The following is a 17,839-nucleotide window of genomic DNA, read 5'->3' as shown; positions in this document are numbered from 1 at the left end:
TCGTTTTTATGGGTATACATGAATAGAAAACTCTTGAAAACAGGGAAGTTATTTACAAACGTGACATCAGGGGAGAGGAAAGGGAACAGGACTGTAACACTTTATTTCATTGTGGGTTATGTGCATATGGTATTCCTTCCATGGTTTCTGTTTATAATTTGATAAAACATTATCATGATTAGCATGAAATAGTTTTAATATAACCTTATAAACATTTTCAAACACTTCCCCTTGCTCAATCATATGGGTTAAGTCTTCCAGTTCATACTGTCATCTATTTATCCTCAGTCCTAGTTAGCTTCAGCTGTCAACCTGACAAGCCCAGACTTATCCGAGAGAGTTTCCTTTGGGACATTACCTCTATTAGATTGTCCTGTGAACATGTCTGTGGGCATTCACTTGTTTGCTAGTTGATGTGGGAGGGCCAGGCACTGTGGGTCAGTATATCCCCGGTAGATGGGCCTGGGCTGTATGAGAGAGATAGCTGAACAGAAGCCTGTGAGCAAGCAAGTAAGCAGAGTGTCTCCATGGTTTCTGCTTCAAATTCCTGGCTTGCTGGAGCTCCTGTCCTGACTTCATTCAGCAATGGGTTGTGGGACCTATAAGATGAAATAAACCACTTCCTCCCTAAGTCGTTTTTGGTGATGGTGTTTGTCTTCATTAACATTTCTATTGCTGTGATAAAACACCATGACCAAAAGCAACTTGGAAAGCAAATGGTTTATTTCGCCTTACAGTCTGTGATCCATCATCCAAAAAAGTCAGGACAGAAATTCAAGGCAGAAACCTGGAGGTAGAAACTGAAAAAGAAGTTATGGAGGAATGATGTTTACTGGCTTTCCCCCATAACTTTGTCAGACTGCCTTATACTTGTCAAGGAGTGGCATCATCCCCAGTGAGCTGGGTCCTCCCACATCAATCATTAGTTATGAACATATACCACAAGCTTGCTTACAAGCCAATCTGGTGGAGGCATTTTCTCAGTTGAGGTTCTCTATTCATAAATGACTCTATCTTGTGTCCAATTGACAAAACACTAGCCAGCACAATGTTCATCCCAGCAACAGAGAACTACCTAGGACATCATCAACAGATGTTACTGAAAGGATCAGGCAGACGCCATAAAAGGCTGCTCATTCTTCTCTCAAGGATCAGACCTCAAGTTCAGTTTCCTCAGACTTGAGCAAGCAGTTTCCGAGAGGGCCATGAACAAAAGTCATAGCCCTTGCAGTAGCTCCTTTTCTGCACTTACTCTGACCACTCAAGGTTCAGCCAATTGTTTACTGTCTGAGAGCCCTTACCAACTTAGAGCTACATGCATGAGTCAAGGACAGAGCCTGCGCCACTGAGTAGCCCCCACAGTCAGTACATGCTAGGCCTCTCAGCCTCCATGGCAGCTCAAGGACAAAGCCTGGGACTTGTCCAGGCCTGCCTCAAAATGGTTAACTGTAGCCCCCAACTAACCCTAGCCAATTAAAAGTTACTAACATGATTGCCACTCACATAAACCAATCCTGAGTCTATCTGTCCATATGTAGACTGTGGACCCCAAACCCCCTTGCTTTAAAAATCCTGCCCCATTGCTACTCAGGGTCTCTCCTGCTCTGCTGCTGCATCGGAAAGACAGAGAGTCCTGAGTTAACTCTCAGTACAAAGACTCTTTGCTTTTGCATTGGATTCTATCTCTGGTGGTCTTTTGGGGACTCTGGGTACAACAGCTGCCAGTTGTAATTAAGTATTTTTTTTCCACGATTAATGTGCTGAACTCCATGGATCTATGTTCCTTGGAAATGGAAACTGTACTGTTTTGTTGACCACTGTGAAACTCTTACCCCTCACCCCTCACCACCTGTTACAGACAAAAGAGCTGACCTTTCCTTTTACCAGCTTCAGTGTTCGGAGAAGTGGGCCCTGTTCCTGGCCTGGGCAGCCCAGTAGAGCTGACTCTGGTGGCAGAGGCACAGGTGGGATAGCCCTGAGGGTGTGAGAGTGGGATAGCCAGCCACCCCTCCCCCTTGTCTGCCATGTGTTGGTGAGGGCGAGAGAAAGATGCCCTTTCTCCTTTACCCCTGCCACCTGAGGTGGGTGAGGGAGCTGACCCTCCCCCTGACCAGCCACTGACTTGCCTGGGCCGCACAATAGAGTCAATCCATTGGCAGGGATGTGGGTTGGTCAGCCCTGAGGTTATGAGCATGGGAGAGCAGTCCCCATTCATCACCTGTTATGTAGTAGCATGGGCAGGGGAGAGACAGTGTACCCCTCTCCCCATTAACACCTGGGCAACATAGTAGACCTGTCCCTGGAGGTGTAGGTGTGGGGAAAGTGACCCTGGGGACATGAAAGCAGGAGAACTGGCCCCACCCCTTGCTCGCTGCTGTAAGGGGTAAACTAGCCAGGGCAATGCAGGAGAGCTCAACCTGGTGGTGAGGACAAGGGAGACCTGGCAGGCCTATCAACTTTGCAAGAACCCTGAACAAGGGTTATGAGTTGGCTCACTCCAACATCCATCCCATCTGTTACCTGCTGGAGCATGTGAAGGGACTGGTGTAGCAGCATACATCTATATCCCAGCACCAATGAGAGGGGGCAGAGACAGAGAAACCCCGAAGACTCACTGGTCAGCTAGATAAAGGAGTGAGCTCCAGGTTTGGTGAGGAAGCCTGTATCAAAACACGAGGCAGAAGGGCTGGGGAGATATTTCAGAGGACCAGAGCACTGGCTGATCTTCCAGATGAGCTGGGTTCTATTCTCAGCACTCACACAGTGGCTTACAAATGGCTGTAACTCCAGTCCCAGGTGATCTGATACCCTATTCTAGCTGCTGTAGACACAGCATGTACATGATGGACAGACATACATGCAAGCAAAACACTCATATGCATAAAAATAAATGAATAAAAATTTTTAAAATTAAGTGGACAGTGATTGAGGAAGATACCCAGTGTTGAGCTCTGGCTTCACATGAGCATGTAGCCTAAGCACTCTCACTATCATCCCTTATGTATGTGAATTTACATGAGTACACACACACAGACACACACACACAGACACACACACACAGACACACACACACAGACACAGACACATACACACACAGACACACAGACACACACACACACAGACACACACACACAGACACAGACACACACACACATACAGACACACACACACACACAGACACACACACACACACACACACACACACACACACACACACATGATTGTAACAGCATAGAAAATGGGTTTTCTTTTCCTGGAATTGGGTGGAACATCACACGATCATACATAATTTAGATGATTCAATTACAAGTTTTAAAAGAAAAACTTTTTTACATCAAAATTAAAGCAACACTTCCAATGATGATGCAAGAAGTCCTCATATATTATAAAGCTGTCAGTTCAATCACAAATTAAACAGAAAATCTTTCAGTGACCATGGAATATACAGCTGATCAAGACAGTGACCTACAGGCTGGAGTCATGTCACGTCATGTCTGACTCCCCAGTCCCAGAGACACTACATTCCCCATCAACACCATCATTAAAACAGATATCAAGTTTTATCTAAGTTTATATAATTATTACCAATTCTAAGCAATCAAGTTCTAGATATTTTTTAATGACTGGAATTCAATAGTAGTGAAATTAGATTTGCTTGAGTGATTCTAGAAAACACGGCTAGTTTCTGAAGAGTCAAGTATGGCAGTGAGCAGTCTGACGAACTTATAAACATCATGGAAAGAATTATAGAGAGGAACGGGGGCCACACGGATACCATCTGGTTCTCGCTTGTCACACTGGAGAGAAAAAACATAAAGCCATCGTCTAAGCAATATCCACACACAGAAATTCTACTTACATGATAAGATTTCATAGACCATGACTTCCCTATAACACAATATATGAGCATTTTTTTCTGTCATTGTAAGTAAAACTCTATGTCTCTGTTAGTCTAAACTTTGCTCTTAATAATGACACCAACAGTGGGTTTTCATGTGAATGTCCAAATTATGTTTCTGAAGTCACTGAGAGTTATCTCTCAAAGTGGATCCTATAACCAGCTTTCCAGAGGGTAAGCTCTGGATCAGATGGATCCCTGGGACCAATGTAAATGTACAAGTGCCTCGGTGAGATTTAAGGAGCTTTAGAAACCACCCTTTATTTAATTCTCTAGTCCCTGACCATGGAGACAGGACTTGTCCATATGCCCCTGGGACTGCTGATGGGTTTGGAAGTAGGAACAAATAATTTTACCTGGCCTAGTCATCACCATGGCCAACTTTAAAGAATGTCAATTATAGACATCAGTTAATATAGTCTGGGTATGCTATCCTGTTTAATTTTTATAATGACTCTTTGTAGTGTTATTAAACTCAAAATTAATATGGGAAATCTAAAGCCAAAGGAGCATGGATTTCCTGAGAGCACAGAGCTTGGGAGGGCCTCAGCTTGGTTTGCAATACTGTTACTATAACATGAGCTCCAAGGCAGGGTAACCTTTCTAAAGCTGTGAGTACTAATGAGTGGAAGGCAGCCCAACTCATATACTTTTTTTCCTGCAACTACCTCAGTAATATGTGTCAGTTCTTCTCAAAAGGCTAAGAAGGCCACCTAAACACAGGGTTTAAGCAACAGTCAATATTCTTTGTCTTGTTCCCATTCCTTAGAAATATCACCACATTGTTTTTGATTGAAATGCCAAAATGAGATTAATTTAGTTTAATCAACCAAATGAGGGTGATTAGTTTTATTTCGTGCAATAAAATATAAAAGGGTTATCTTTAACCCTATAACATATATATATATATATATATATATATATATATATATATATATATATACACATACACATTTTACAAGCCAAACTGGTGAAAATTTTGTCTTCACTGAGTCTCATGTATCTCTGCTTAGCTGTCAAAAAACTGAGGAAATGGGCTGGAGAGATGGCTCAGAGGTTAAGAGTACTGTCTGCTCTTCCAGAGGTCCTGAGTTCAATTCCCAGCAACCACATAGTGGCTCACAACCATCTATGATGAGATCTGGTTCCGTCTTCTGGGGTGTAGGCATATATGCAGACAGAACATTGTATACATAATAAATAAATACATCTTTAAAAAAAAACTGAGGAAAAAATGGAAGACTATTTTTCAAAAGCAGGATTTGTCGTGTATTCCATTTGATCAGAAACGACAGAGGGCCCTTCTGGCTATCCATCAGCGGAGTGCTGAGTGCTGAGTTGGTGTTTGACTTATTCTGACTGGCTAATGGGAATGATATGTAATCAAGGGTGAACAGAGGAACCTAAGACTCATCCCAACTTGGAGCCCAAAGAGAAACTGTGGTTCAGTGCAAGACATAAACTGATCATGTACTCACGACGACTCCTCTTTTTTCCAGTTCCTCAAAAACGCCTTTCCTGGAAATGGAAAAGGTCAGTGTCAACTGGCAGCCTCGGTCCTCTGCTCTGGACGGGGTGATGATGTTCACAATGGGCCCCTTGTTTTCTGTGTTCTTTTTGCTGTGGTATTGTTTGAGCATGTATTCCAGATAGCCTGTCAGCAGGATGGATTTTCTCCTCAGCGCTGTCATAGTTGCTTTCTGAAAGAGCTGAGAATGGCAGTCAGATTAGCAGTGGCTTCCGGTTCAAAGAGAAGCGAAAGTTAAATGTAAATCACACATAAAAAAGGAAATTCCGATTTTTGATCTATTAAAAAACACATTTTAGAACATCTTTTCTCTATGGAAACATGCTGTCATTTACTGCTTTAATCTTTAAATAATGAAGGTAAAGTTTCCATGACAGAAAATATATGCAAAACGCCATTTAAACAATCTTTGCCTGTGAAGAATATTTTTGCTTCAGACCATTCAACTGTTGTCTGTAGTTTGGTCCACAGACCACTCAAAACAAGACAACACATTTGCAAATGAGCTTACTGGTATTGTCCACGATGTTTTGGTGATCACTACATTTTCCCAAGTCAGTACTATTTTGTTGTTGCTTGTTTGTTTTCTGAGACAAGGTTTTTCTGTCTAGCTCTGGCTGTCCTGGAACTTGCTGTGTAGACCAGGCTGTCCTTGAACTCAGAGATCCAGCTGTCCCTGCCCTGCCTCCTGAGTGCTCGGATTAAAGGTGTGATTCACCACCACCCGTCTTATATTGTTAAAAGTTAAATTATGAAGCTGATTTTCTCAGGGAAGCTAATAATGTGGCATAAATACTTATTGTTGCTGAAGAATTTAGTCACCACCACCTTCCACCGCTCCTTTCCTTGCAAAATTCTAGCACTTGTGTAAAATACTGTCATTTGCCATCTGATGGGCCTATCACAATGGGTGACAAGGGTCTACAGTAATTGGTGTAGTAATGTTATGGGCCATAACAGACATTTCTGTCTTGTTTAAAAATGTATCCTTCATGTAAGAATGGGGGGAAATGGAAGCATGATGTATATGGCATGCCATTTAGTGTCCTTTGCTATAACATGAGCCAAAATATCAAGAAAAAATATGGGTGGTGTCATTTAGTGGTATCTGTGTTTTACCAAGACATAAACAGCATGTGTGAGAAGGCATTCTAATCAGAATTGAAACAGTAAGCAAAGATTTCTCTGGATCTACAGTGTATGAGGTATGGATTGGCTAGGATTGTGAGTCAGTGAAGATCCAGCCGCAGGCAGAGGCTGACGGCTACTCTAGATCTTCTGTCTGTGCGTAAGGCTGGGAAACTGCTGAAGGGAAATACTGTTTGAGATGAGTGAATGCACCTGTTCCAGGCAGAGACAGCTGCGAGCAAAGACAGGTGTAGGAAGGCGCTGGTGTCTTTCTAGAGATCAGGTGTCAGCATCAATAGCTTCAGGACATTAGGTCCAAGATGCTGGAAGTTTCATTACCTTGTGCAAAACAAGATGTTGGCGGACAGGAGCTTCTGAGAAGCCAGTCAGGATTTAGGTCAGCATACTCCTTGAAGGGCAGGAGCAGATTGGCAAGGCAAGGCTCATAAGGGTTTGAAACAAGACTATGAGATATATTAGCTCAAGTTTCTCTCTGGATAGTATAATATTCTAAAAAATATTTTGTTGAGTAAACTATTCTATAAAATTTTCTGGTTCATTTACTGGCCCCCGAATATGCACATAGGGTAATGTGTAAAATCCAGTTGCTCCTTTGCATCGGCTTCTGGAACTCTTACAAGTATCCAAACCCTTGACAACCAAATTCCATAAATATAATAGCACTCGACTTTCATGTGATGGTCACACATCCTCTCACACACTATAATAATTAAGGATCTTGCTAACACAGCACAACTGCTGTGTAGCTACTTGTGAACACTGTATCATCTGGGTATAATGACAAGGAAAACATAGGTCTGTGTGAGGAGAATGTTTTCCCCTGGATATGACTCCATGAATGAAGACCCCATGCATAGGAAGAGCAAGTTGTCCACTTTTAATAATTCATTTATATCAACAGGTAAAAGAAGCTCTTGGAGACTATTAGCTAGCATTTCTTGTGTTCTTAAAAAAGATGAGGCATTTGCTTTTACTGATTTCTTTTATAACTGAAACATCTTTGTGCTCAATGTCAACCCATTTTATCTTCTATATTACAAAATGGTTTACTCTTCCACAGAAAAATAAATATAAAATTATTTTCCCACTTTACAGCCACAACAAGGGTGGCTGTGGTCTTTCTAGTCACAGTTCCTGTTACCTGTGACCTGACAATAAGCAATGTGAACAAGGGAGAGTTTATGCTTGCAACAGTTTACAAAGGGTTCTAGTCACACTGTGTCCACCTTCAGGAACAGGGCAGACTGGAAGTTGGGACATACTATAAAATTCCAAGGCCTGCCCTATGTCCCGCTTCCTCCAGCAGAACTCCACCTCCTTCTAAGATGGTTTCATGAGCTGGGGACCAGACATTCAAATACCCAAATCTGTGGGGACCGCATTCAAACCACAACATGGCCTGAGCCTTCCTATAGTGTCCTCACAGAGCTGAGAAGTAGGGTCCGAAGTCCTACATTTAAGAGAGCTGCAGATGGGCTCAGTGATGGAATGCTTGCCTAAAGTCCAAGGGGCTTCATCCTCAGCATGGAAAAACATAACAAAACAAAAACAAAAACAAAAAACTTAAAGACGAGCTAATGGGAGTTAGAAGGGAAATATAACATGTGCCTGCTTTCCTTGATGCTTTTTTTTTTTTTTTTACTTCATTCAAGAATCAAAAAAAAAAAAAAATTTAAGAGGAAGTTGAAAAATACAATTTTACCTGGCAGAGGTGGTGCAAGCCTTTAATCCCAGCACTTGGGAGGCAGAAGCAGGAAGATTTCTGTAAGTTCAAGGCCAGCCTGGTCTACAGAGTTAGTTCTAGGACAGCCAAAGCTATACAAAGAAACCCTGTCTCAAAACAAACAAAGAACAAAAAAGAAAGAAAAAATACAATTTTAAAATCTTATAGCTTTTAAAAGAATTCTTGGCAGGTTTCTCTGCTTGCTTTATTTTGTTGTTACTGTGTAAAATGAACATAAGACTAGGAAGGTTAGACCTTCAAGCTAGGGTGGGGTTTGATCTTCAAGGTAGAAGGTTAGACCCTCAAGGAAGAAGGCTAGACTCTCAAGGTAGAAGGTTAGACCCTTCACGGAGTGAAACCATGTAGAATGAGGAGTATTCCTTTGTTTGTATTTTTTCTCTTAAATTCTTTTTTTCTTTTCCTCTTATTTTTCTTTTTTCCTGCATGCCCTTCTCTTTCTTTTTCTTCTTTCCTTCTCTTATTCCTTCCTTCTTTATTCATTTCTTTTTTTTTTTTTTTGAGACAGGGTCTTCCTATGCAGCCCTGGTGGGCCTGGAGCTCACAGATATTCCCCTGTCTCTGCCTATGACTCCTGAGTGCTGGGACATAAGGAGTGAGCCACCAAGCCTACCTGGCGTCTATTAAATTTTCAAATGTGGATCCCGAAGCCTTGTAAAGAAGCACCTCGCGTTTGTCCTTGCTGCTGTCTTGGGCTTCATCACCCTGCAGTCAACCTGAATACTTAGCTTGTGTTTTTGAATAGTTATTGTAGCTTATACCATAGCAATAAATTTATATATTGAGCAGATGTAGAACTTGTACACTTACTGATATATAAAAATACGAACATTAAGTACAAAATACATAAAGATTGCAACTTAGCGGTCAGAAGACCGTAGAAACTTCTGAAATTCTCTGCCCCAAACATCTTCATTACAAAAATAGAGCAAATATATTCTGGAGCAGCTGTGCTTGTTTGAGGTCATCCATAGTGTCTGGTGTGGAATGGAGTGTGGGCTTCTTCCCAGTTTCCTTCTCTTCCTGCTCAGACACGTCTATTTTAAATGGTTGCGTGAATGACCACCACCCAGCAGTGGACAGGATTGGCAGTTTGAAACTGATGATAGGAAATACTCTCACAGTATCAGCTGAGCAAATGTAGTTGCAGAAAAGTCATAAGTAATACATATTTTAAAGATGTATGTAAGCATTGGGTGGGGGCATGCATGCAGTTTGAAACTGATGATAGGAAATACTTTCCCAGTATCAGCTGAGCAAATGTAGTTGCAGTCAAAGTCATAAGTAATACATATTTTAAAGATGTATGTAAGCATTGGGTGGGGGCGTGCACGCTGTGGGGCACATGTGGTCAGAGAACAACATTGCCACTTCTCTTCTCTCCTTCCACCTTTATCTACACAGGTCCCCTGGTTTGCGCAGCAATTGCCTTACACGCTGAGACACCTCTCTGTCCCTGTCCAGTTGATCTTTAAGTGTAGAATCTTCCAGTTGTCTTTCAAGTATATAGAATAGTTTTGTAAGGAAAGTAGAGAAGAGAAACTAGTTAAAGCATTTGTTTCTTTGATTTAAATATCGGTCATATTTTTGTAAGGTGCATGCCCTCCCACTCTCGCCCTTTTCTCGTCTCTTTTGTCCTTTTTCTGTCCCAGCCTGCCTTCCCTATCTCTGCTCTTCTCTCACTGATCAGCCTTTCTCACGTTGAACCCCCTCCTTACATTGTTTCCTTCCCCAGGACACTTCTTCTTTCTTGTCTCCACAGCATGGCTGGATCTCCCCCAGAACCAAACAAACAAAACTTATAAACAAGTAAAACCAAGGAGTTTAACTTGCTCATGCTTACTGACGTGGCTCAGAAATTCAGGGGGATTAGTATATCAGAGAATGGGAATGGAAATTGTGTGTTATTTTGTGATTTTTAAACCTTTGCCATTTAAAATGCGGAGGAAAAAAACTTCAAAACCACTTTAGCTCAAACAAAGCTTGAGTAGTATATTCAACAATAATAATCAAAGAAGAAGCTGTAAGTTTGGGAGGGGCGTGGGATGAATTGGAGGAGGGGCCAGAGGGAGAGGAAGGAAGAAAGTGGCAAAATTATATTTTAATTAAAATGTCTAAATATTAAAACTAAAAGGGTCATTTGGCCAGAACATAGCCTTGGTAGTGACTGGATGCAATTAGAGTCCAGAAGCTGCCGAGACCTGTGTGTCCTGCTACAGGCAGCTGCTACGGTTCTTTGGTAGGTTTAAGTCTAGGTTTTAAAGGGAAAGATCAGTCAGTCCTCGTGTCTGAGAATGGAAAGTTGGTGTAGGTGGCTCTAATCCAGCATGGTAGGATAAAGGACAGTCTGCCTCCCTTGTGTGCAGATAGTTTGCTAAAATGAGTGGGGCTGGGTGTGGCCCCAGGGGCTAAGATCACCCCACTCCGAAGGTGGAGAGAGCTGAGTTGGAGGTTATCTTGTCAAAAAAAAAAAAAAAAAAGATAATTTTGGAATATATGGATCAGAGAAATCAGAAGCATTTCTGATTTATAGATAATGCTAGGACTTATATAAATGCTAGATTTATATAAATGCTAGGACTCTATAGTTCCTGAGGGTATGTCTTGGTTGCTTCCATACTTAGCCCTTCTGTCAAAACCTTGCGAACCAAGATCACACCTGCTGTTTTCAAATTGCTAAACACAAGGTTTCTCGTTATGGATACTAGTTATTAAATAATATTAGACAACTACTAAATATCATTACACAAAGTACTAAACCGACTTGTCCTCCAAAAGACTTTAAAAAGTGTTACACTGGCTGAAAAACAATCTTGTCACTTGGTCTATTTTCTGTCAAAACGTAACAGTCCCAAAAGGTGAAAACAGCACATGCTCCATCTAGTGGTCAAACTGAGTAGGTGCTTCCTAAACTAGGATGAAATGAGAAAGACAGTTATCATTATCAGGTGGTGAAGATGTACAAAAATAAGAATTTGATACTACCACCCAGTGGCCATAATGGGAAACTGCTATAGTTTTGGTTTAGAAAAGATATAGTTTCTTTAAAACCCCTTTCAAGCTCAAATCCTGCACAACAGATTTCCTAAAATATCATGAATTAGATGGGTTTAGAAGGCATTAAAAAACAAATACAAGTCTTTATTTGGCTAGGAGGTATCTGTTTAAACATTTGTTTAAAGAGGTATGATTTTTAATACATTTCAGTTAAATGTATTCAACTGATATATGTACCAATATTAAGCGTATAACTTTGGAAATGTATTATTATTATTTTTTTTGTGTGTGTGGGTGTTTTGTCTGTCTGCATGTGCCACCTGGGTGTATGGTGCCCACAGAGGTTAGACGAGGGCATTGGATTCCCTGGGACTGGAGTTACAGACAGTTGTGAGTTGTCATGTGAGTGCCTGAAATCAAACCCAAGTCCTGTGGAAATACAGCCAGTATTCTACCCATGAGCCACTTCTCTAGCCCCAAATCATATAATTTTAATTACTTGATAAGTAATAATTATATGTAATATATTTACTTGAATGAATTTAGAATATCACTGGCAGTTTGGGTTTCTAGATATGTTTATTTTTCTGTATCTACTTTTTGTATACATATATATCTATAAACCTAAATGATTTTATAAATATATATATTTAGTAAAATCAATTTAGACAAATGTATGAATTCATTTAAAAGAAATACTGATTATACTAGAAATTATGCATTGATACAACGCCATAGCCATCTCAATAAGAAAAATATCTACCCGGTTTAGTGAGGCCACCTTACCCTATGTATGGTTTCCCTAATTCTTCAGTTACCTTATGAAGTTAGCCTCCTGTTACTTTTTTACAGGGCACTTTAGTGGTTCCTCTGCTTGTTGAACTAGGAGTACCAGGATGCCTAGATGTCACAACAATGCCTGCCAATTCCTCAGTAAATACTAGCTACTCGAGTGAATTAAATTAGAATTCAATGTTCCATGCTCATTTGGTTTGTGGAAAGGTGAACATTGACTCTGTCAAGTCCACACACATCTCAGGAGAACAGCAAAAGACATGTCAGGCACAATTAACAAATTAAACAAGTTCAAGGTCATAGTCATAGTCACTGCCTCAGTAGGAAATGCTGCCTTTTCTCCATCGTTTGTTGGAGAAACGTCGGGAACTTTTTGATTAGCAGAAACTCTTTAGGACCTGTGACAACCAGGTGAGGTATGCAGGAAGGATGTGGGAAGGAAGAAGCCCAGGTTTCTTACCTCTAAACTAGCATGCAAGGGACAGACCAATAAAATGGGAGGGTTGGAAATTCGGAATCCATTGGCCCCAGGGATTAACTGCAGTTCTGAAAAATTAGTATAACATCATTATTTACAACATACTTTAAAGAAGGGCTTACGACAATAACGAAGTCAATATTGAAAGAGTAAGACTTAAAACCATTTCCCCCCCTCCATGGTATTCCTGAACCATGTAAAAGAAACTCAATGGAGGGAAGATTCTGATGTATTTTCACTCCATGGCAATTCCTGTGACTTGGGCTCAGCCCTGTCAGCTGATTTGACACTAGCACCCTCACAGGAGGATAAAAATCATCCAAACCCTACCCTCTTTCTTCCTGGTTCCAAGACAGTGTTTCCTTTTTACTCTCTGCTTTAAAAATATTATGAATGTCACGTCATGAGGGAGAACATCAAGATGTGAAGGCATGTGATCCTGAGTCACCTGAAGGCAGAGAGATGAATGAAATGACCCGTGAAGGTGGTTTTAGCTCTAGGAGTTTTATTAGGTCACATGGATTTCTTAGGAAAAGGAGAGGAGATTTAAAAAAATCTGCCTATGTGTGGTGAGCTAGAAAATAATATTGTACCCCCTAATTCAATTAAGTACATTGAACTGATGCAAGTTAAACCTAATAACATTGGTGTGGCCAGAAATTCACTTGAAACTAAGAATAAAATGTTAAATTTCTTTGGAAATTCATCAAGCCTTGGGCTAGCTGAAATAAAACCAGCAGACAAAGTCCAATCCATTACACGGTTTTAAATCATTTTAAGTAAAGGCTTATTGGACAACCATCTCGGTGGCTTTTGTGAGCCTCTATGGCTGCTTTAGCATTACAATACTGAGCTGAGCAGAACAGCTTCCGTCTCACAGCAAGAGAGTCAGTTCTGTTCTTGACCTCATCAAATCTCCTCTGGACTGGTGAGAAACCTCACTTCAGCTGAAGTGACTGGCATGAAGCTAACAGGTTAGCAGTGTGGCTTCTGATCTAACAAGGCTTGTCTTTCAGGACTCTGTGACCTGGCTACTGCCAATTGAAAGACATATAAAGAGTTCCTAAGATCTGGACATATACAAAAACCTCTGAGTTTATGCTTAATTGGAAAATGGATGCTTCCAGTGTTGTAGAAGGCTAGAGCACCGTCCTGGGAAAAAGGAAGAGGGAAGATGTGACCCTTGTGCATGCTGCTTATAGGGATTCCTACTCTTTGGTATGTGGCAAATGCCATAGCAAGGGAATATTTGGAACAAGAATAAATGTGAACATTTGTTAAAAGGGCTGTAGCATGCCATTGGGTTTGTAATTTTGAGTTTAACTTACTCTTAAAGCAAACACTGAAGTCCACATTATTCACATTAAATATGTGGAACAGAACAAACAATGACTGGCATTATCACAAAACTACTAAGCAGCAAATTGGGATTGACATTCATGGTTCTCTGGCTCTGGCCTCAATCACCAAATGGCCCCATCTTTCCTGCCTGGGTTTTGGCCATTCCTACTCGGGAATCTGACCAAGCCACATGAGCCACAGGCTAGATTTCACTCCCTTTAATCTCTCTTCAAAGGGATAAAATACAAAATCATGCTACATCTATAAACACTTAGCCTTACATACTGAAATGTCATTTCTTATTTTGGAAACCACAGTGACATTTTCAAAGTGCATTCTCCATGGGGCATGTCTATTACATGGAATACAAAGTCAGTTGAAAATTAGAATAAAATCAAAACAAAATTGCATATGATAAACTTGAATATACTTACTATTATCCATCTTAAATCTTGTACTGAGTTCATGGCCAAACCATCCCACTAACCTAAAATATAAGAGATAACAATAAGCATTTGGTCTACAACACTACTGCAGTTGATTTAGGGATTTTGTGGCCAGTATATTAAAATAAATTGTGGTGCAAGTTAGCAAATACTTAAATATATAAATGTTGTACAATAGAATAAGACACTATCAAAAATGAGGAGAATTTATTTTTCTCACATTGTTTATTTCATTTTAGTAGAGTAAAATACAGTTATATAATATTTTCTTATACAATATTTTTTTAAATCTCTTAAATGATTTAGAAGAACATTCATGGGGGTTTTGTTTTTAAATGACAAACTAAAGCTTAAATGCTAAAGTTGCCTACTAGTCCATGATATTTTACAGTAGAATCCTAGAGAGTTGGCCTAGCAAAACCTGAAAAAGTGCTGAGGGTGTTTGAATAATTTCCTAAGGAAATGTCTTCCTTCAGTTTGAAATTAGTTTACACTGAATGTATTTGAATGAGCCAGATAGAAAATATAGATTATATAGGAAAAAAATCAGGTATGCCTCTGTTAGATGGAAAACAGGATGAAACAATTTAGAGTAAACAAACAGACAAACAAACTTTGAGAAAAGCACAATGCTCCCAATCATGAGTTCTCTGTGAACAATGTTTTCCATGATATCCTGTCAACTTAATTAGATGCAATGATCAGGAGGAGATGAGCAAGCACACCCCGTGGTATTCCACAGAGGTTCATCAGACATAGAAATTGATCATGAAAGCTCTGCTCTAATCAGTGGTCTACTCACTCCATTGGTGGCCTCAAACTTTGAATACTCAGTAGAACTGTGGAAGGTGGAACCTCACTGGAGGCAGGGGGCACTGTGGGCACTGAGTGTAGCTTTGGCCCTTTCCAGTTACTCTTCTCCATGCCTCCTGGGTTCCAGGAGTTGAAACACCCTTCTCTTCTATGACCTTCATCTATGAGACTCTGCCTCACTGTGGGGCTCAAGGACAATGGAGTCCCCTGACCATGAACTAGAACCTGCCGCTGAGATGCAGACTAATTGTTCTTCAGTTGAATTCTTCCTCCCAGGTGTTTGTCACATAAGCTGACTAGCACGGTATTGTCATTGCAATGCCATTGGAATAAAGACTATGACACTCACTTTTGGAACTTGGAGAAATGCTTATCAATTTATACATAATAAATGCATGAAAATAAAACAGACTTTGAAATGTAGAAATATTTAAAGGAGTTCACTGTCTAATTTTGCAAATAATATTCAACAAGCTTGAAAAAATATAGAATACACATTAAATGAGTAGGTAAAGTACTAGCAAAAGAAACATCTTCAGACAAAAGGAACTGGATAGTATACATAAAAGCCAGCCTTATGTCATGTGCTACATGATTATTGTGATTTAAAACACCCCAGAGTAAAGAAAATACATTTGTATATTTTCATTATTTTAAATTTTTTTTGTTTTATTTTTGTCTATGCATGTGTGCATACTTGTTTGCATGTACACCATGCATGTGGGTATCCATGGTGGTCAGAAGACACTGAATCTCCTGGGACTGGAGATACAGACAGTTGTGAGCAGTTCCATGTAGCTGCTGGGACCTGAACCCAGGTCTTCTGGAAGAACAGCAAGTGCTCTTAATCCTTGAGCCACATCTAACCCTATTTTCAGTATTTTAAAAATAATTTTTAAGTATAAATGAAAGAAGAAAATATGAAGTAAAACATACGGACACGTATACACTTGAAATCCTGTGATCTACGGCTGGACCCCGGGTGGAGCTCCGGGAGTCTAATTAGTGAGAAAGAGGAGGGTTTATATGAGCGAGAATTGTTGAAACCAAGGTTGAATAAAGCACAGGGACAAATAGCCAAACGAATGGAAACACATGAGCTATGAACCAAAGGCTGAGGGGTCCCCAACTGGATCAGGCCCTCTGAATAGGTGAGACAGTTGATTGGCTTGATCTGTTTGGGAGGCATCTAGGCAGTGGTACCAGGTCCTGTGCTCATTGCATGAGTTGGCTGTTTGAAACCTGGGGCTTATGCAGGGATGCTTGGCTCAGCCTGGGAGGAGGGGACTGGACCTGCCTGGACTGAGTCTACTAGGTTGATCTCAATCCTCAGGGGAGGCTTTGCCCTGGAAGAAGTGGGAATGGGGGGGTGAGCTGGGGGCAGGGAAGAGGGGCAGGAGGGGGGGAACATGGGAATCCATGGCTGATATGTAGAACTGAATGGTATTGTAAAATAAAATAAAATGAAAAAAAAAAAAAAAGGTAGACCAAATTACAGAGAAAATGACAGATGGGGAAATGCTCTTGCTATTTTTGAGTAATTTCATAAGGAGGATTGTTTTTTATTTTTTGTTTTTCAGAGAGAGAGAATAACAAAGTATTCCAAGAGCTATGTTTTTCTAAACAAGGTACAAATTTGACCAAAGAGGAAATGCAAATGTGCCCCCATTCATCAAAACAAATAACACATCTCAATCTCACAAATAAAGAAACAATTTCAAATAACAGAAGAATTAAACCATGTTTAAGGCACTCAATTGACAGCATGCTACAAAACTTGAGGTGCCTATTTTTGCCAAGCATTCAAAGAGAGACAATCTTTCCTCTTTGTTTAGTGATGTGGATTACAAGCATTCACGCCTTTCTGAATGAGGACTTGACAAAATGCATGGAAGATAGCAGCAGCAACATGAAACATCTACATGAAACGCAAGACCAGTAGCAACACAATGCACAGATGGAAATCACAAGCTGCAGGAGCTGCAGAACTGGCTACCAAAAAGGTAATGGAAAATAGACAGCAATTGAATCAATAAATGTGAAAAAGCGTTGTAAATGATATTTAGTGTGATGTGAAAATTCCAAGGGCAAGTGTAGGGAATGTAGCAGGGTCTAGAAGCAACAAATAGTGCCCTTGAGGAAAGTGACCAGCATCACAGCCCAGAGGAGATTCTGGGACTTCTGTAGCTATTTGCAAGTTGTGCAAAGAGCTCCTAGCTTGTAGCTTTCATCAGTCACAACAGGTATTGGGGTGGCCATCTTGGTGACAGTACTGTTTTGAGTCACCCCTGCTCCTGTAAGAAACCCTTTACCCATACTCCTGTTAGTAACTCCAATGAAAACTCACTGTTTTACAAAGTTGACTTTGGTTCAAACGTTACTCTGATCTATTGTGTGTTCCCTTTCTGGGGTGAATAGATGTGCACGCCCATGCAAGTGTGTGTGTGTGTGTGTGTGTGTGTGTGTGTGTGTGTGTGTGTGTGATGACTTCTTAGGAAAAGTTTCACACACAACATATATCTTAGAAATGTGACAGATGAAAATGAGCTTGTAGAGTTGAATTTGAAAAGAAAAGAGGACATGTGAAAGAAGTAATGAAGGGTTTGGAAGGAATGTGGGGAGGGCAGGGGAAAAGAGAAAAGAACAGAAGTGA

At 40.5% G+C, this 17,839-nt stretch overlaps 1 protein-coding gene across 1 annotated transcript in view; it reads right to left on the bottom strand.

The window, feature by feature from the left end:
* Positions 1-3,221: 3,221 nt before the first annotated feature.
* The window catches only part of Kynu (kynureninase), a 137,593-nt gene continuing 122,975 nt past the window's right edge, over positions 3,222-17,839 (bottom strand). Inside the window, exons 11-14 of the mRNA XM_028881967.2 lie at positions 14,362-14,414; positions 12,569-12,654; positions 5,377-5,607; positions 3,222-3,797 (exon numbers count right to left, since the gene is read on the bottom strand). Coding sequence (XP_028737800.1) covers positions 3,666-3,797; positions 5,377-5,607; positions 12,569-12,654; positions 14,362-14,414 — 502 coding nt within the window. The 3' untranslated portion in view covers positions 3,222-3,665. The remainder of the gene's footprint in view (positions 3,798-5,376; positions 5,608-12,568; positions 12,655-14,361; positions 14,415-17,839) is intronic.

This window comes from Peromyscus leucopus, chromosome 4 (assembly GCF_004664715.2).
Source record: "Peromyscus leucopus breed LL Stock chromosome 4, UCI_PerLeu_2.1, whole genome shotgun sequence".
NCBI classification, from domain to species: Eukaryota; Metazoa; Chordata; class Mammalia; order Rodentia; family Cricetidae; genus Peromyscus; species Peromyscus leucopus.
Note: the sequence above shows the minus strand (reverse complement) of the source record. Positions and strands in the feature narration are given on the sequence as shown.